The 18,402-nt window shown below is 39.8% G+C and overlaps 1 protein-coding gene across 13 annotated transcripts in view; it reads right to left on the bottom strand.

Annotated features, from left to right (window-relative positions):
- The window catches only part of DOCK3 (dedicator of cytokinesis 3), a 128,322-nt gene that overhangs the window by 85,964 nt on the left and 23,956 nt on the right, over positions 1–18,402 (bottom strand). For 12 of the 13 annotated variants that reach the window (XM_015874526.2, XM_015874532.2, XM_015874528.2 and 9 more), the window contains exons 6-7: positions 8,152–8,300; positions 1,533–1,617 (exon numbers count right to left, since the gene is read on the bottom strand). In XM_015874526.2, the coding sequence (XP_015730012.1) occupies positions 1,533–1,617; positions 8,152–8,300 (234 nt within the window). The remainder of the gene's footprint in view (positions 1–1,532; positions 1,618–8,151; positions 8,301–18,402) is intronic. The other variant, XM_015874537.2, reaches the window with a different exon arrangement.

Genomic DNA, 18,402 nt, shown 5'->3' with positions numbered 1-18,402 from the left:
GAATTATTTCAGCCTGCCAACATGAGACTGTTTCCTGTGGTACATTTAATGCTCTGCATTTCAGTTCAAATGCAAAAGTAATTGGGCTCTCACAACCATTCCCACAAGATTATTTTGCGGTGTTGAACCTCGCTGCCGATTAGATAATCTGGTAAGTATTCTGCCATGAGTACAGACAATTCTCTCCATGAGGAAAAAAAAAATGCAATAAAAAGCAATTTTGAAAATCTTCAGTTGCTAAAAAACTAAACTTCAGCTGAAGAGCTGTTAGTTGCTTTTTGGGTTCCTGAAATTACCTTCTGGCCCCTTAGTAGATGTGATTAGACAGCACTGTCTTCCTGAATCTACAAATGAAAGCCATGGTGAAATGTGAACTGACTAATGGTCACGTCCTGAACAGCAGCACAGATCTGAGCAGAAACCTGTGCTGCGGACGTTCTCTTCAGGAGTAACATGGGACACGTAATCAGACAACCCCAACCATTAAACATCACCTATTTTCTGTACTGCAAATAGTCAGCTTTACAAAAAACACAACACAACACCTTTGGAAAGAAGCTCAGAGTAATAAAGTAATCCAGTTAGCAACTCACGTTGAATTGTGCGAGTCATTACCCATTTAATTTTGTAGCAAACGTTATTTTTGTACTCTGTGTGAAGGAAAACTCTCCAGTAAAAGCAGCAAAGTCTCCTCAGTCTATGGCAAATCAGGAACGAACTTAAAAGCCAGTACTGCAGATCAGCATACTTTGTCCTTCCTTATGGAGAAGAATTTCTATTTCTTTATGTGAAATGCACTGTTATATGGTATAATTAATCCAAAAGACCATTCCTATTAAAGGACACCACATATGTTTTCTAAGGGACCCTGCCACATCCCAGAGACAGCTTTAGCATTCAAGACTGAGTTTTGCTTTAAGTTATTCAGCATTCTCCCTCCTTCCCGTCTGCGAGCTTATCAGTCTTTGTAAGGGAGCTTCTTATCTGTGCACGTCCTAGGAGCAAATTTTTCACTTCAATTTTTATCCCTATCCACGAACCCTCAATGGCTCTCATGGGCTTTCTGGACTCACACAACTGTTGATCAGCTTCAGGTTTGAGATGTTTCAATTACTGGAAGTAAGGACAAACGATGCCAGATCTTACAGAGAGGAACATTCCTACTTCTCCATGCAAGTTAATACCTGTTGTTTGAAGTAATGATGCAGTAACCCCAAAGCAGTCTGCTAAGACTTCTTTACTGTATGTCAATAAAGCTTGCAGGGTCATTTGTCTGGTTCAAAGCACTTTTGGATGAGCAGACCTCAGCAAGACAGCACCACAGTTTAACTGTGGAGCTTCCAAGACTTTGCATTTCCCACCAGACAGAACTCAACTGTGTACCTGCCAAAGGCAGCTGTTAAATGGCATCGAAAAACAAATAAGCTTATTACATTATTTCAGTCAAGAAAATCCATAACGAAAGACACTTATCTTCCCCTTCTTTCCCTCCCAATATAAAAGCTCAGAGGAATCTCCCACAGATTTCTTACCATTTTATAGAGATCTGACACACTGATCTGATCGGAATCCACAACTTCAAAGTCCTTTCGAGGAACTAAATCTAGGCCCAAATGCCTGCAGAAGAAAAGAAAGAACAGCAGTAAGCACAGCACATTGTGTCTACAAATACCAGCCGCTCAAGGACAAGGAGAAAGGAACTACCAAATTGTATTTCAATCTTTCTGCAGTTGTTAACCATTGAACAAACAATCTTTTCATATATATTTAAATCTAAATATCAAACCAAAAAATGCTCTGAGCTCGTTACATCCTGTCCACGGATTTCAGTGCAGCTCTAACAGTGAACATCAGTTGAAGATTTTCAACGTGTTGGTGCAGAATGGTCGTTTCCTACACAGTAATGCAGGAGGCAAATAAGCTTAATGCAATCACTTCTGCTGCAGTATTCACATTGGGTTCTTTCCTAAGTGATGGAAAAATTTTCCCATCAGGAACCCTGATGTTTGCTTTGGGAAGCAGCTTTGAGTGGAACTCCTGGCGCTCACTCCCAACTTCATCGCTGTGTAAAGAAGCATTTCCTTATAAACCATAACGACAAAAACACTAACAGGATCTTAACCTAAACTAAACCAGGATTTTAGCTCAGATCAAAACCAATCCATTAAAAAAGAAAGGCTAAAAATGATGGCTAAAGCTGAGACTATTTTCTGTTCTGCAGTCACTCAGCTTCTGAGGCATAGGGCACTCACACAACTACAGTATGTAGCTACTCCAATTATGCACGTTAGGAGTAAAATCCAAGAAACCCATAAAAGAACCATTTCCCTGCTTTCATCTCACATAACTTTGATATTCCACTTGCACATGTTTTACACTGAAATTCTTCCTAGTCTCAAAGAACAAAAGAGGCAGCAGAGGTGTCCTCGCGGAGCACCCTTTCATTCCTGTCACCAACTAAACGACAAAAGCAAAATCCAATTTAGTCTGCTGATCAGAGAAGCGTTCTGCACAGCATTATTCCTGATGGCAAACGTGAATTTCTATTTGAACAAACCTCTCTCATGTACCAGCGAATCGTTTTGTATGGTGCAATAAACAAAAGCCTCCAGGCAATCCAGCATCTCTTCCTGAGCAATTAACTTAAAACATCAGCAAGTAAGAGGCAGTGGTTTGTAAGAAGCCTAACTGCTGCCCACTGTACTCCTTCATAATTTCCCTTAAGTTTCCCAACGTCCTGCTCTTAAAATTAATGACTTTATTTAAACTCTGCTTAACCAGGCAGATTACTTCATGCTATCCTAAGTCCATCCCATCTCCTCTCAAGGGAACAGCTCGGCCCATGCTCACTTATTGGCAAACAACTGCTCGGCAGTACTGGAACTGTCATGAAAATACTGTACAGACAAATGAGAATTTCTGTGTTCTTCCCCAAAACAATTAAATTTTCAGTGGGAGAAAAAGGAACCATTTTCCTTCTTCAACACAATTTTTATGCCAAAAACTAGTTTCTATACTCTGGGGCTAATATGTGAGAATGGCAGCTGTGTACTCTTACACACTTAGTTTCCATTAAACCTAGGCAGTATCTGAAAATTGCTGCTGCAAGGATGGAAATTACTGTATTTAATTAACAAACAGTAAAGATTGAGAATGGGTGAAGTAATCCTCAACTGCAGCGACCACAGGAGCCCACTTATAACACAGAGTCAAAAACACCATGGAAAAAATGGCAGCAGATCAGAACAGTAACAAGCACAGAGTCCATTTCAAAGTGTTTCAAGTGAAAGTTAATGCTCATCATGTTAATTTACAGAAATCTTCCTAGATCTGCATAGGTAACCCATCCAGAAGAGCCTATCACACGTGTATAAACAAACACACAGTGCACGTGAAGGGCTTTCTCCTCATTGTGGAGGTAGTAACAAATGATTTTCTAATCACGTGATTAGCATCACAGAATCCTGCTTTACAGGTCTCATGTAATTACAAAGAACTATCAAAAGTTTACAGAATAAAACTGCCAAATCTAATCAGAACCTGATCTTATTCTGGTGTCAAAATCTCAACTCTCTCGAGAACTGAAGAACTCACACGACAAAGTCAATTTCTACTTGATGATGTTCAACACAGCTGCATAGCATCCCTTGAAACTCACCTGATACCCTATTTTTAGTTAAATCCCTTAACACTGTGTATCTCCAGCCCAAAAGATTCTCATTCTCTAAAATCACATTAATCCTGTGCAATATTTGCTCCCTTTTCCTTTAGTGCTCCAACTGTGTGCACTAGGGTCCAGGTTTTTGAATTTAATCTTTCCTTTCTGTGTCTTTTTTCCCAACAAAAGATGACAACATCACATTTGAAATGACAATGACAGTTAGTGGCCCACTTTCACTCTGTATTATAAAGCACTGTGGGGATGGATATAAGAGCACCAGCTGCCAAGCGGTATTTCAGCAAAACATACCATGCATTGAAATGAGGTAACGTGCTGGTTTGTCTCTCTGACAGTTCTTCCCCTTTACAAGCACTTTCATTTACAGCATTTTGTTGTGGTTTTCACTGTGCCCTCACACTCTACTGACTTCCAAAACTATTTCCCCGGTGCCCCAGCAGCTCCCCAGCCCAGCTGCTATCTCGTGGTACCACATACCTGGGGCCACTTCTACCAACACTCAGAAATTCCCTCTCTTCCATAGAGCAGCCCATAGAACTTAGGGCTCAATTTTGCCTTCTTTGGCTGGGGAACAAATGCCTGTGCTTTTCTCTCCAATAACACCAAGACAAACGGATGATGTGTGTCAGCATTTTAAGTCTGACAGGGTCGGACATACAATTCACTTAATTGGCCTTCTGGAGAAAATCAGCTTGGTTTAAGTTTGATTTGATTTCAAAGAAAGATCTTCAACGTATAATATGAATGCCAGACTATTCTGAATTCAAAACACACAAGTTACAGCGATTCTTCCTTGAAGAACCTTCCAGAAACATTGTCAGCTGACTCAAAGATGTGCCCAGGAGACACATGGAGTCTCAAAGAACAAACTGGGAGAACATCTCCTCCTTCTGCTCCCAAACCAGGCATTTCCCTCCTCTACCTTTGCAGCCACATGTTTTCATTGTATTCCTTCTCTACATTGAAGCCTCATTTAATATCACTCATACTCCTCTAACAGAAGTACACTTAAAACAAAGGTGCTGAAGGGAAAAGAAATAACTCCGACAGCTGTTCACAGACATCACACACGGATCTGAAATAAAACCAATGGAAACAGAAAAAATAAACTACAAGGGCCCCAATCTGTAAAAAAATTAATAAAGCACTGATGTAATGTTACGTGGGGAACTATTTCTCAAAATGAAGATGAGGAGTGGTAGGAAGTGAGTAATGTTAGCAAGAAACTGATTCAAGGAAATGGCAGCAAATCCATCTGAGCATGGAAACATCGGAATACAGAGTGAGGTATGGAGGTTCTCCTTAAAGATGATATCCAGGAGAGCTCCTGACAGTCTGAATCCCTTCTCGATCATCACGTTCCTATGAGGACATTCAGAAGGAGAGAGAAATATTGCAGATTCAGACAGAAATGGCAACTAATTTTTCTGCAACCTTCTTAAAGGCTTTTCACTAAGGTGAATTGCTGCATAGTACAGCAATTAATTATAGAGCAAAGCAGAGCATTCCCATTTCAAACAAAGTCTGCAAGGCAGATTCCTTCCTCTGCTTTTGGTGCAAATAGCTGTAAAATGACAAGGATTTTTCTTAGGAAGAAAGTTCAATTCTGATTTATCATCTTACACATGAGTAGAAGCTGAAAATCTCACCCATTTTTTGAGTTAAAAAACAATTGAATGTATGAAAATCACATTTCTATTTTACTTATAATTTAAAATCAGACAACGAACTGCAGATACCATCTCTATAACATGATTTCAAATAGGACAATGAATTGGATTGTAGAGGTCAGCTTTTATATAAATTCATATACTTTTTTTACCTACAGTTTTCCTGCAATACCACTTCTCCCCTCTTGCTTACAGTCCATTGGGCTTTCCTAATTGCATTTTAGACTTCAATTGATCAGCGCCCAAATAAATCTTATCATTTCTGTGCAAAGGATAATAAGACACACAAGCAAAATGTACTATGTGAGATACCACCAGTGCAAAGGTGCACAGAAGGATGCTTCAGACCTTATGTCAAGAAGCACCAAGCTGCTGATCTGAAAGTGCTTTTCTGATTATTTGGGAAATAAAAACCCATTTATATAGTAGTAACATCAGCCACTGCACACATATACGAAGCACCTAACTGAGGATAACTGGAAGAGGAAAAAGCATTAAAAAAGATGCATCTTAGTTTTGTAGTGGGGAGAATGAATATGTCGGTAACAGAAGATTTAATCACTATGGTAAGTAGAAATCAGTGCTGCATTACAAGAATGATTAGCAACAATACAGAAGGTTAGCAACCTATTTTTGAGTGAATTATATTCCTTCATTTTTAAGAGACCAAACTACAAGATATTAATATTTTAATATTTTAAATTAAGCATATAGAAATAAACAGAAGTTCATGGCAGTACTTCCAAAACCAACCCAAATTAATACAGCCCAAATGAGTTCTTCACAAAAAATAACCAACAACCCATCTAATTACTAATCCAAGGAGCGCACTTCTTCCTTGATTCCTGCCAACTCCCACAGCACCATCAGGGATGACCATCAGAACTGCTGCTACATTATTTAAATGGAAACAAGTTCAGTTCAGAAACCAAACAAACAGGAAATGGGAATTTCATGTTTGCATCACTTCCTCCCCATTAATGCAACACATTAATGAACCAGGTCAGGATAAAGGCAGCTTCAGGCTGCATAAAGTGCTATATACTAGTGTAAAACTATGAAATCCACGTACTATGAACAACTACAGACCTGCTCAAACTGCTGTATTTAAGTTCCTCAGGTAATCCTAACATGTTTGTAATGGCACTTTGCATTTATTTCAGATCTCGAAAATGACAGAACTCTTCTGTCACCCTCTGAATAACAGCCCTATGTGAATGTGAATATGAGAAACCATGTTTTTAACAAATTAAGACACTTGGTCAGGAGTTTCATAATAAAATTCAAAGGGGAGATATAGGAAAACCCTGCTGACCTCCCAGATCCATCTATATTTAAGTATCTCATTGCATATGGATATAATTAAATATCTTTTCAGTCACACAGATCTTCATCCAGTTCCTCTTCCATTTCAGAATGCATCTCTGATACTACCTGCTTTTTTCTTTGGAGAGGATAATATCTATTGTTACACATTACATTCTTCTTCTTACATGAGAGATGAATTTAATCATGAGCATGTTTTTATCTACTGATTTACAAGACGCTTTTCCATAGCTGTCACACATTGGATTTGCCTTTTCAGTTTTAATGTACCTTGTATTTCATGATTTCACATTTATTGCATTTAAAATAAAAGCTTTCTATAGGCTATAGCTCAGCAGCCTGTTCTCTTCATTGCTGATTGCTCTCCTCATATTTTCTTCTTACAACATCTTTGCTACTTCCAGCTGCTGACTTCATCCAAACACACTTAGAAGAAAAAATTCCCAGACAATGCTCAGTTCCTTGGTTCCCATTTAATCCAGCAGGAATGACAACAGAAAACATTGTAAGTCTGAACTGCAGACCAATGCCTTGATGACACTTATTGCATTAAGTCCTTCAGAGCTTTTTTTCATTAGAAGTGAAATGCAGTGTGGGGGCTCAGCAAAATATGCTCATGGTGTGTATCTCACAGAGGGAGTATGTGACTAAGGAGTCATAAAAAAAGATATGTTCGTGAAAAACATTTGCCTTTTTTCCTTAGTTATCGAGTTCAGCTAATTCATTCCTCCCTGTCCACCCCCCACTGCTCATCTTTTAATTAGCACTAATCCTACCCCGAGCTGAAAAGCAGTTGCTACATGCCTGAGGAGGGTGGTATTTACCTTGAAAAGGTCACATGAATGTCAAGCAGAACTTACCTGTCTGATAGACCGTATCTCAGAAGCAAGGCAGCTCTGCTGAAGGGCTGCTTTTTGTGTAGCAGTACCTTATTACCACTTCTCCTTCTATCTGAATTGCAATATTCGCTAGCTTTTAAAAAACATCCACAAAGTCACAGTGGAATTTACCAGTGAGTTGAGAGCTCTACAAAGTCTCATCAGCAGCCAAGAACATGGATTACATTAAAAACCTACAGATCACAGTCTCCAGTCCAGCATAACTGTTACCAGAGAGGTTCTGTAGTCATCAGGCCAACCGTTAAAATACTTATTCAATGGAAAAATATTGGGGTTTAGTAGCTATGAATACACATTCCCAGGCATAATACTTACTACACTGATACAAATAAAGTAAATTGACCTAAATCACTTAGAAGTGACCTACAAATACTAAGCAAATGGCTCATCTGTTAGTAGCAGCAGCAGACTTACTCAGTAAACTCACTGTAAGAAGCTGTATGTGATTTCCAAACAAGCAACTGTTCTGTTTGTAAGAACTACTGGAAAGACAAGTTTTGTTTTTTGTTTTCCTTCTAAATTAAAGCTGTGTAAAAAGAATTAAAACAAACAGTACCCAGCTGGTACCTGTACTTACTCATTGCCCCAGTCCAGCCTCACTGTGAGGTGCCTCTTGACCTCTCGCACCTGATCCTGCGTCAAGTGACCTGACAGCAGCTGTCTGCGCAGGTCAATGAGTTCATTCATCACATGGCGCAGTTTGTAGAAAAGATCTACCTTATGCTTCTGTAAAGGCATATTTTTGGGAGGGGAGGGGGAAGAGGAGGAGAGAAGAAAGAAACAGAAGTGAAAGAAAACAAACAAAAAGATAAGTTTGGAAAGAGGAAAAAAAGAAAGAAGGGAAGCAAAAGAAAAGGGATGGGGAGAGAAGAAAAGGGCAGGGAGGAGAGAGGGGAGAAAGAAATATAAGTTCAGAAAGAGGAAGAGCAAGAGGGGGAGAGAAGACAGACCAAGACAGAGGAAACAGAAAGAGAGAGATTAATAAGTTTCCAAATTGACATTTAATTACCCTAGAGGAATATTAATCCAGTTTGTACAAGCTTTAAAATACTTACATCAAAAAGCAGTGTTAGCGATGCTATTTAAGCTGAATAATTTCTTTTTACATTTCAGGCTGCATTTGCTGAGGGATCCACTTCCTGATGGAACCCAATGCCACAGCTGAAGCAGCTCATTATGAGCAACAGGGATCACTTATCCCAATCAGCTCAGAAATACAGAGTGGGGAAAGCATCTGTCCTCAGTCCATGTAATGCTCTGAGCTGTTAACAGTGATGACTGACCACACTGGAAGAGCACTTCAATGTTTTAAATACTCCACTCATTGAAAATCACCCAGGTTTCTATGATAAGTGGCAGTGGGAAAGTGAATATTCATTGTACACACTCTGAAAGGGACTAAAACGATTACTGATAAAATCTACCTAAAAACCAATTTTCAAAGAGGAAAACTACTGCATAAAGTAAAACAAAAATAAAGGAGAAAATACAAACGACACCATTCCTAGCAAAACTTTTCTAAGCAACCAACCCTGCAAGCATTTCCAACAGGACTGGCACTCTTCAGGTGTGGGGAAAAGGTAGAATAGGAAACGCTGATTCTCCTGTGCAGGAACTCACTGCAGGGAAGACCCCTCCAAAGAGGCAGCTCTGAAGGTAACAGCAATGCCCACCTATGAGCACCCATAGCATAAAGAAGGGCATCTGTACTACTCCCATACCTGCCAGGTGAGAGCTGCGTGTCAAAAAGGCTCTTCTCTATGGAGTCACACTGCATAAAACAGCTGCTGTGTAACCAATGAAGAAGCAAGGGAGGAAACTGATCACCAACTGCAGCTGGATTTTCATTGTTTGTTTTTTAAACAACTCAACTCTATTCCTACCTGTAAGCAAAGCTGGACACTTAAAGGAAAAAACAGGGACTAAAATGGAGACTTCACAAGCCAGCACTGCTCTGATTGCATTTCTGGTGTAATCAAGTGCTCTGCAAAAGCTCTCTAAATGAATGTAAGTTCATCTATCTCTACTAGATCTGACAGAGGAACACCCACAAAGTGTTTTCTATTGCAACATGTTATTAGGAAAAAAATAAATAAATAAATGTTCTTCATCTTACAAAAAATAAATAACAGGAGATGAAAAAAGAATTTCCATCCACTTGAATTTGCTCCCCATTAGGATCACTTATTGCACATGACTCCAAGAAACAAATTTCAGTACATTCCGTTTTGATCAGAAAGGTATTAATTTTTCTGAGCCTGATTAAATATCTGCAGTGCTGAATTAGGTTGAGCACAGACAGGATTATCTGGAGTTCTTAATGTTGAGATGATAAGATGCACAATCTTTCTACTACACCTCAACACTGATTTGACCCATTCTGAAAGGGCTGAGACAGACATCAACAGAAAGAAACACTTCCAAAGCTGGAAATAATTATGCTGAGAAGATAATATAGCTGGTAAGTATAAAATGACCAAAACTGCGTTTGAGTTTTCTCATTAAATGTGATGCAAAGTAAATCATACTCAAGCTGAAAATGACAGTAGGTATAAGGAAGCTTGGTTTTATATTGTACTTATGCAAGACAGAAAAAGTTGCAGCTTTTTCTGACACAAGATGTAGACAAGCAAATTCATTACCCCTGCTGTGGGCTGGCTGCCCCCTGGCTCAGGGTGCCCAGGACCCCGCCATGGCCTGGGGCACGGCCAGGGATGGCACCCACAGCTCTGGGCATCACTGCCAGCACCTCACTGCCCTCCGAGCAAAGAGCTTCTCCTTTACATCTAATCCATATCTCCCTTCCTTCAGTTACATCTTGTCCTACGCTCCCCTGACAAGCATCAAGTCCCTCTCCAGCTCTCCTGTAGCCCCTTTAGGTTCTGGAAGGTCTCCCTGAAGCCTTTTCTCTTCTCCAGGCACCCACAGGAGAGGTGCTCTCGTTCTGTGATCACCCTCTTGGCCAGATGACCAAAACCGTAATCATTTTGTTAACATGATTTCATGTAACACTACAGTAAAGATATTGGAATTTCCAAGAACTGTCCCTTAGGAGTCCTCCTACACAACTGTGTTGGGCTATAATGGGGATGAGGGACAAAAAAGCATTATTTTTGTTATGAGAGAAAGCGAGCAGACATTTCCCAGGTTCCCTCTTATGGGTCTCAGTATCTAACTCAGATACGAAAGCCTGCAAGCATCCTCAGCAGATGAGAAGAATCAGTAAATCTCTAAACAACACAAAACACGTCCCAGTTTCCTCTGGATTCTGCCATTAAGCAAATTATTGCACATTAAAGTTCTTGTGCTGTAGATTTGTGCCATATTTAGAGTTTAATCTTATACAAAGTCTCTAATGTTATTACCACACAAACCTTAAAAACTACAAACTTTCCCAGAAATGGTTTAGTAGAGCTAACAACATCCTTCCAGGCAATGCCGCCCTTGTAAGACTTCATTTTAAAAGCTGCCCATCACCCATTCAAAGATACCCAAACTATCTGCTCTTCTTTGCAGAAAGGACTTAATGTCAGTCCTTTCTGTAGCTTATATGTAAGTTGTCATCCTTGACAAGTCATCAGAAACCACAAAGAATGTGTTCCAAGGGTCTAAGGATCAGCATAGGATCACCAAGACACCAGCTAGAGAAAGACACCTACAAAGCTGCCTGACTCTCCCTTGTAACTCTCTTGCTTGAAAAGAAACATCACAAACACCATCACAGCACATCCACTTCTTAATACTACTTTTTCATTTTAGTAATTGTGTTTTATTTTTTTTCCAACGCAGCTGGTCCTGACTGAACAGATTGAAAGACTCATCAATGTCAAGACTATAAAGGATTATTGTGATTATCTCGTCTGCCTTCCCGCAGGGCGCAGGCCATAGCAGCTCACTCACAGACTGCCACAATGCACTTCCTGGGTGATAATGCACCTACCCATCTTTTAAAACACAAACCAGTCCTGTTTTAAAGATAACAGCAATACATAAGCAATCGTTTTCCATAATTAAATTAACCTCATTTTTAAGTATCCCAACTATTAAAACCTGGCTTTATTTCTGCATGAACTCGCGGGGCTTCAGTTCATAAATATGGTATTTTGTTATGACTTTTTTTTGACAGAACTGACAGGTTGTGGTGCATTTTTGACAGGCTGCATCCATTAACAATCACCCACCTGAAACCTTTCCTGCATGTACCCATTTATAAGTCATAAATAGGCCAACTCCTCACTGGACTTGTGCAGTCTTTCTGAATAAATGTACAAAGTAATTTCTTCACTCAACTCCATGCAGGTCAGGCTTCTGCCACAATATTTCTCTCATCCTTATCTCTGCCTCTGTCTATGTATTTACCTATTAAACACTGAGAAGGTGTGGATAAATGGCTGAGTCTTTAAAGCAAAGAGACTATGCAGAAGACAATATATATCGACATATAGGGAAAGATATAATCCCAGGACTGAGTCTGACCGTTTGGATTCTCAGTCCAGAGAAGGCAGGGTTTAGGAACACTATTTAAATGAACAGCTTGCAGGAAAGGAGAATAATCTCTTCTTGTCTGTGGCAAACAGAGTAAGAAATAACAAGCTTTAAGTGACAAATATTCAGCACAGCTTTCAGGAAATATATTTAACAGTATGAGCCAATAAGAACTGCATTTTTGAGGCTGCAGAACATTCACTGTTGCTGTTTTCTTTTCTTTTTTTTGTTTTTAAGAAAAATAACCAACAGGCAAAACAAACGCATGCTGGAAATGCCACAGTTCAAACTTAACCCATCCGAAGGGTTACATGGTCCAGGTATCTCCATAATTTCTAGGCTCCCCCCTCCTACCATTCCTCTCCTTCCATCAAGTATCACCTCTGTTCTGAAGAGGACACTGCAGGATCAGCACTAATTGCTCAATAATCACAATTTTAGTTAATGCACAGAGATTTTCAATTATTTCCCACCTTGGTCCTCCATGCTACCCCCACCTCTGAGGTAAGGCTCATTATTATCCTCTGAGCAATCAAAATCAAGAAAGGCTGACATTCAATAGTGTAGCTATAATAGCGTTTCATCATCATAAGTGTCACTGCACCTCAGGACACAAACACCATCTGTAGGTCCTTTCTATATTTGGATGTATTAGAATAGCTGCTGTTTAAATGAGCCAAGTATCTGACACAAACCTCACCATTTCTGAACTAATCATTATTCCACTTCTGCACTATCAGCAAATTTCATGAAACTGCATTTCTTTCTGATTTCTATTAGGAGTGCAATGAGTAACAGTAAGACAAGAACTGCAAGTCCCATTACAAGCAGCACCTCTGAGTAATTCTCCATTTTCTTCTACCTGACCCTGGGATTTCACCTGCTGAATCAGAAAACACAGGCAACACACACACCTGTGCACAATGAGCTGCACGTGATAAATGGAGCTACAGCTCACTGAAGAGCTCACAGCAGCTCCAAAAAGAAACACGCTAATATTGCAAATATGACACAGAAAATAAAAAATGCCATTACCTGCCCTGCCATGTAAAGGTCTTTCAATTTTGACTACAGCCATTTTAGCCAGATCATTTCATATCAAGAACTCTGGGCTCAGCATCCTCCACATGTATGGGAAGTCATTTCAGCTCCAGAATGCTACAAAACTCAAACAGCTTTGCAGAGTGGGAAGGGAAACTTCACTACTATATCAGCGTAAGGAAACCTTGTGAGAACAGACACGTGCATTTCATCTGCTTTGTTCTGGGCGTGTCCAGATGAAAGCACTGCAGTTGCTGTTGTGGTGCTATGAGGTTCTCTCACAGTATGGGAAAACGGCTTAGTTTTAGATAGGAATATAATTGAACTTATGGTAAGTTAAGAAAACTTAAAACATTCTGTTTGAACTGAAGTTATCTTACATTGTTGGGAGAATTCATCTTGTGAAAGTGCAAGACGTGTATCTATATAGTTGATATGTAGTTGAAATAAGTTAATGAGAGTTAATACATTGTATTTGAACTTAATATCAGTAAATTTAACAGCAGTTCTGGAAACATACATGCAAGACCAGAGAAACCATGTATTATCATCTTGGCTTTATTGAGAGATTTAAATATAAGGTAATTTTGAGGGGTCTAACTGGTGTCATCTTCCTTAATATCCTCACAGAACATAACCCCAATATTAGGGAGTACTACATTTTCTTTGGCTTTTGGACCATGTCTCTCCCTCCTTCCGGAGGCCTTTGTTAACAATTGCTCTTCACCATACAACAGTTGTAGCATATGATGGAAGGGAGGGGGATTGCAGTCTCATTACCACATACCATATGGCAAATGACCGCAAAATGAATGGTCTTACGAGGGCTCTTAAAGAAAAAGCAGCCTGTACTGAGACCAGAGGCATTCACCCAGTCCTCAAATGCTTGCTTTTGGAAGCCTAGCTACACACGGAAAAGAGTTTCTGTTATTTACCAATTGTCTCTACAGCATATCCATAATCATGTAGATGGAAAGAGAGAACACTGAAGTCTTTAATAATCATACTGAATGTTTTAATTGACCTCAATATCTTACGCAAAAATTCATATCTAGCTGTTTACCAGACTCACCACTGAGTTTTTAAATTGGGATGCATTTTGTCCTGTTTGTTTAGAAGGACACAATAACCAGCAACTCTCTCCTGCCCGGCCAAACCCAACAGTGCAGTGAGTAATCAAAGCTGGCATTGCCAAGTGAAGCTGTTCACCACTGCAGCTACAGTCCTTGGGAGGCTGCGGTTTTCAGGACAGCTTTTCCACACCTCCCACCTATTAAACTTCTTGCTACGTGTTCTGTTTAGAAAATTTATTTTAATATTTTTTATATTGAAAGATAATAACACTAACAAATATTACATATTAGCTACCTCTTCCATTGCAATTCTTAGGGATAGAAACAACAGGAAGCAACACAAATTAGGATAAGGGTAAAGGACACTTCCTGACACATGTACAACAGTGCCGTACAGGCTGCCAAAAGGACAGATGTTCTTTGCTTTTCTAATAAGCAAAAATAAAATAAAGCCTGTCTTCTATAAAATGAAATCCAACAAACTGCCTTTTCAGCTCCAACAAATGCCCACCAGGGATGATCCACCTTAGTTCTTCTGAGCTCCAGGCACACTCGCAAGCTCCCCAGCTCACTCCAGAAGGTCAGACTGGTCATTTCCCTTACCCAGGTTTTCCTCCCTTCTCTCTGTTCTTAAAAAGAAAACAAAACCCAAACTGCCATCTTTCAACACACACCTCTGGAAGCCTGCAATCGAACTACACTACCATTTCTGTCCTTTTCAAAAGCTGTTTCTGTCATAACACCATACTGGGAACAATCCAGGTGAGCCTCCTGTTGCAGATGATGAGCCTCAACTTCTGATAGGATTTTTGGAGTGAAACCTGCGAATCTGTATGTGGACATAAATGAGAAGTGAACCATGCTGCATATACTGCTGCTTGTTGTACTGTTCCTTAAATCAAACTTCCCATAAATTCCGTGGTCTTCAAAGCAAGTAAATTTCACTCCAATTATTGTAGTTTTTCAAATATTAGTGGTGTAAGACCTGCTTCCAAACTAATCTTATTTTATTTTCCTCAAACTTTGAGTGCTTCAATCCTTCAGAGCTCTCAGACTTGCACAAATCACTATAAGGAACCAACAGAATTAATTTCTTAAAACTAGAGAATCTGAAGCATAATCACAGGCCTGTTCCACCAAAGACAAAATGCACAACTCGTGACATTTACTAAAGATCTTCAAAATACTACACATCATGAAGAAATGCAATTCTCAGTTGAAGAAAGCATGAGAAGGACTTCACCCAACTTTCCAAAACCAATGTTTTTAAGCAGCATTAAACCTCTACAATTTGAGGTACAAAGTGTCCAAGATACTGAGCAGTGACACTAAACACTCCATGCCACTTCAGCTTCCCCTTCCATGACCGAACACGCTAAATTATAAAGACATCCACCTTACGCACACAGCACTGAAGTTTTCATCATGCTCCAAATCACTCTGCACATACCTTTCACAACTCAATCAAGAAAACATTCGAGTATTTTCCAGCAATCAAATGGCAAATCAGCTAAAAGCCTCTGATTGGATTGCTAAGCAATCAGATGATTTCTAAGTGCATTCTATGAGAAACTAAAAAAGGACATGCAACCCAAAGTGGAAATAATTACTCCTTGCTTCTTTCCTGTTCAGCACTTATAAGACCACCAGCTGTCACTTAAACTCATGGCCAAGTTCCTGGGCACTCCATGAAGATCCATCCTTAACTGCAACCATGAAAAATAATAGAACAGTTGCATGATGCCATTGAATAATAGAACACAGGACTAGGGATGACTTTGAGTTTTCTGTTAACATCAGCCTGGGCCAGGCAAGTTCCCATGACTCTTCCCAAGCATCCTTTTCACAACACTTAACAGCCATGCTAAAGGAGTTTCCTGTCTGCAGGCAACCTCAAAACTGGCTCAGAAAGAGGAAAGGTGACCACATATTGTACCTTTCCAGGACTTTAGCTGCAAAGAACGGTGTGTGTGAAGTATCACCAGCACTGCATTTCCACCCTGAACCTTCACAGGAGATGCTGTACGGTAGCATTCAGACACTGCCTTCCAACACCCAGACCAGCTCCATCCACACCATGTCCTTTTGCCCTCCTTTACACTGGATAGGTGCTTCAGAAGCTATAAAAGGAGCCACCAGGAATTGTCTTTCAAACTCAGCTGGCAAAGAATTCCACCTATTCCCAGTGGATCACATCTTATTCCACACCCTTCCCCCCGCTCTCTTTTTGCAGACAAGTTGCAAATTACATTTATTGATCTGACCAAGTTCTAAATTGGGCAGTTACGTTTGGTCTCTCTGCAGTAATCTGCTATTTCAACAGAAAGAATCCCCACTTCACATCTTAAAACTCTGAGGAATTTTTTTTCACTGCTAAAATAGCTACTGTGCTCCACCTGTGAGTTGCAGTGATCTCTTAAGCTGACTTAAGAACTCACAAGAGTCTTGTTTGACCTAATTAACTAAAGCTGACGAAGAACTTGCAGATCCTTTCTTTAGAAGTAGTACAAAATAACAGATCTTATCAACACCTACAGGGTAAGAGAAAGTTATCCACCTTATTGGTATTTTTCTCCACATGGAAGTCATATAATGGTCTGGGCAACCACCTGAGAGCTACACACATCCATGGCACAACAAATTCAAGTGCACATCTCTATCCAGCTCTGAGCCTTCACAAGTCTCCCCTGAGGACTTTGTTTTGTTTCCTTTTTCTGCCCTATCCTGTCTCTGCGGAGTACTCACAAGATTAAGCTCAGCTTCCCATAGTAGTACATAGTAGTACAAATAATAGCTGTTTTTACTTCCTCTCCCCATACACAAGAAGCATAGTATCAGAGAAGGGAATCACTGGCAGCTTCTCCTTATATGCCTTTCTAATACAAAAAGGGACAAGCAGAACCTTCTCTTAAATTTCTTAGACTTCCCAGAGAAGGAAAGAAGTTATGTTAACCAAATTAACCTTAAAGAACAACACAGAGTATATGAGCCAGCCTAAAGAGTAACACAAGATAAAAACAGCGTCATACACTTTAGTGACAATAAACATACATGCATATGCTCACATGCACATTTGAGCAGTCACTGTTATCAGAAATTCTACCCATATTATAAGCAACACAGTAAACAGAGTTTACACAGCATGGAGTTAAAACATTTAGTTCCTGTTAACTCCTTCCCAGAAATTGCACCTATCAGCACTGGAAGCAGGAAAATCCAGAGTCAGTAGGTCATGCAGGACGGTGACCTTAAGGACAGAAGGTTGTTGCTAACACCTGCTGATGCTGTGCTCATCTGCAAAGCCTGCAGACAGGCAGACCAGAAGGAAAACCTTATTTGCCAGTACCAGGACACTACATCTCCACACAGATTACTTATTCAAATAGGAGTAAGAAATGCTTTTTCCCCCCTATATCTTGAAACTAAAAAAGCACTTACTCTTTTTTGAAATACTTACTCTTTTTTGAATTACTATCTTTTACAGATTACTCCAAGTACTGTTAGATTGGCATACAGGTTTTTTTTTTAACCAGATTACCACCACTGTTACTAAAGTCCTTGAACAAATTTTCTCCTGGCTTTCATAGCAGTATTATTTGTATCTCTATGCCTTTCCGGATGGAGAGAAACCTCCTGTGTTTTCCAAAATCATATTGCTTTCTTAGCACTTACAGAGAGATGTTCTGGATTATGATACTACAAAGCCCAGAGAACACCACCATACATCATCTTGTTTCAAATTCTTTTTAAGCAAAACCTTCCCGTAAGAACTCTTTGCACATAAATGCCTTTTTCTCTACAGTCCCAGCTTCTAGTTTTAGTAACACTATTATTTAGCTTTCACACTGACAGCAGAAACTGTAAGGCTATCACAACATGGTGAGGTACCCAAGCCCATCTTTTTCCAATACATATTTTACAGTCTACAAACCAGAAGTGTTGCTCATCTCCTAACTGAAAGCTATTTGAGCTTCCCCTGTGTTTCCTCCTGGTAAGAGAATGGACTCTGTGGTCAGAGAGAAGTGAGGAAGGCTTTATATGACTTCATTTTCTACAATGGTTTCTCAAACCTGAGCTTTGCTTCACCGTCCCCTTCCTCAGCTTTCTCCTCTTCCCCCAGCTTCTTTCAGCTGAGCCCTTCTGTCTTGGGACAGCAGAGCACCCCTTTTCAGGCAGTTTTAGTTGCTCCAGGCTTCCTAGACACTGCAATTCCTGAGTCTATTGTTTAA

Source organism: Coturnix japonica, chromosome 12 (assembly GCF_001577835.2).
Source record: "Coturnix japonica isolate 7356 chromosome 12, Coturnix japonica 2.1, whole genome shotgun sequence".
Classification (NCBI taxonomy): Eukaryota; Metazoa; Chordata; class Aves; order Galliformes; family Phasianidae; genus Coturnix; species Coturnix japonica.
Note: the sequence above shows the minus strand (reverse complement) of the source record. Positions and strands in the feature narration are given on the sequence as shown.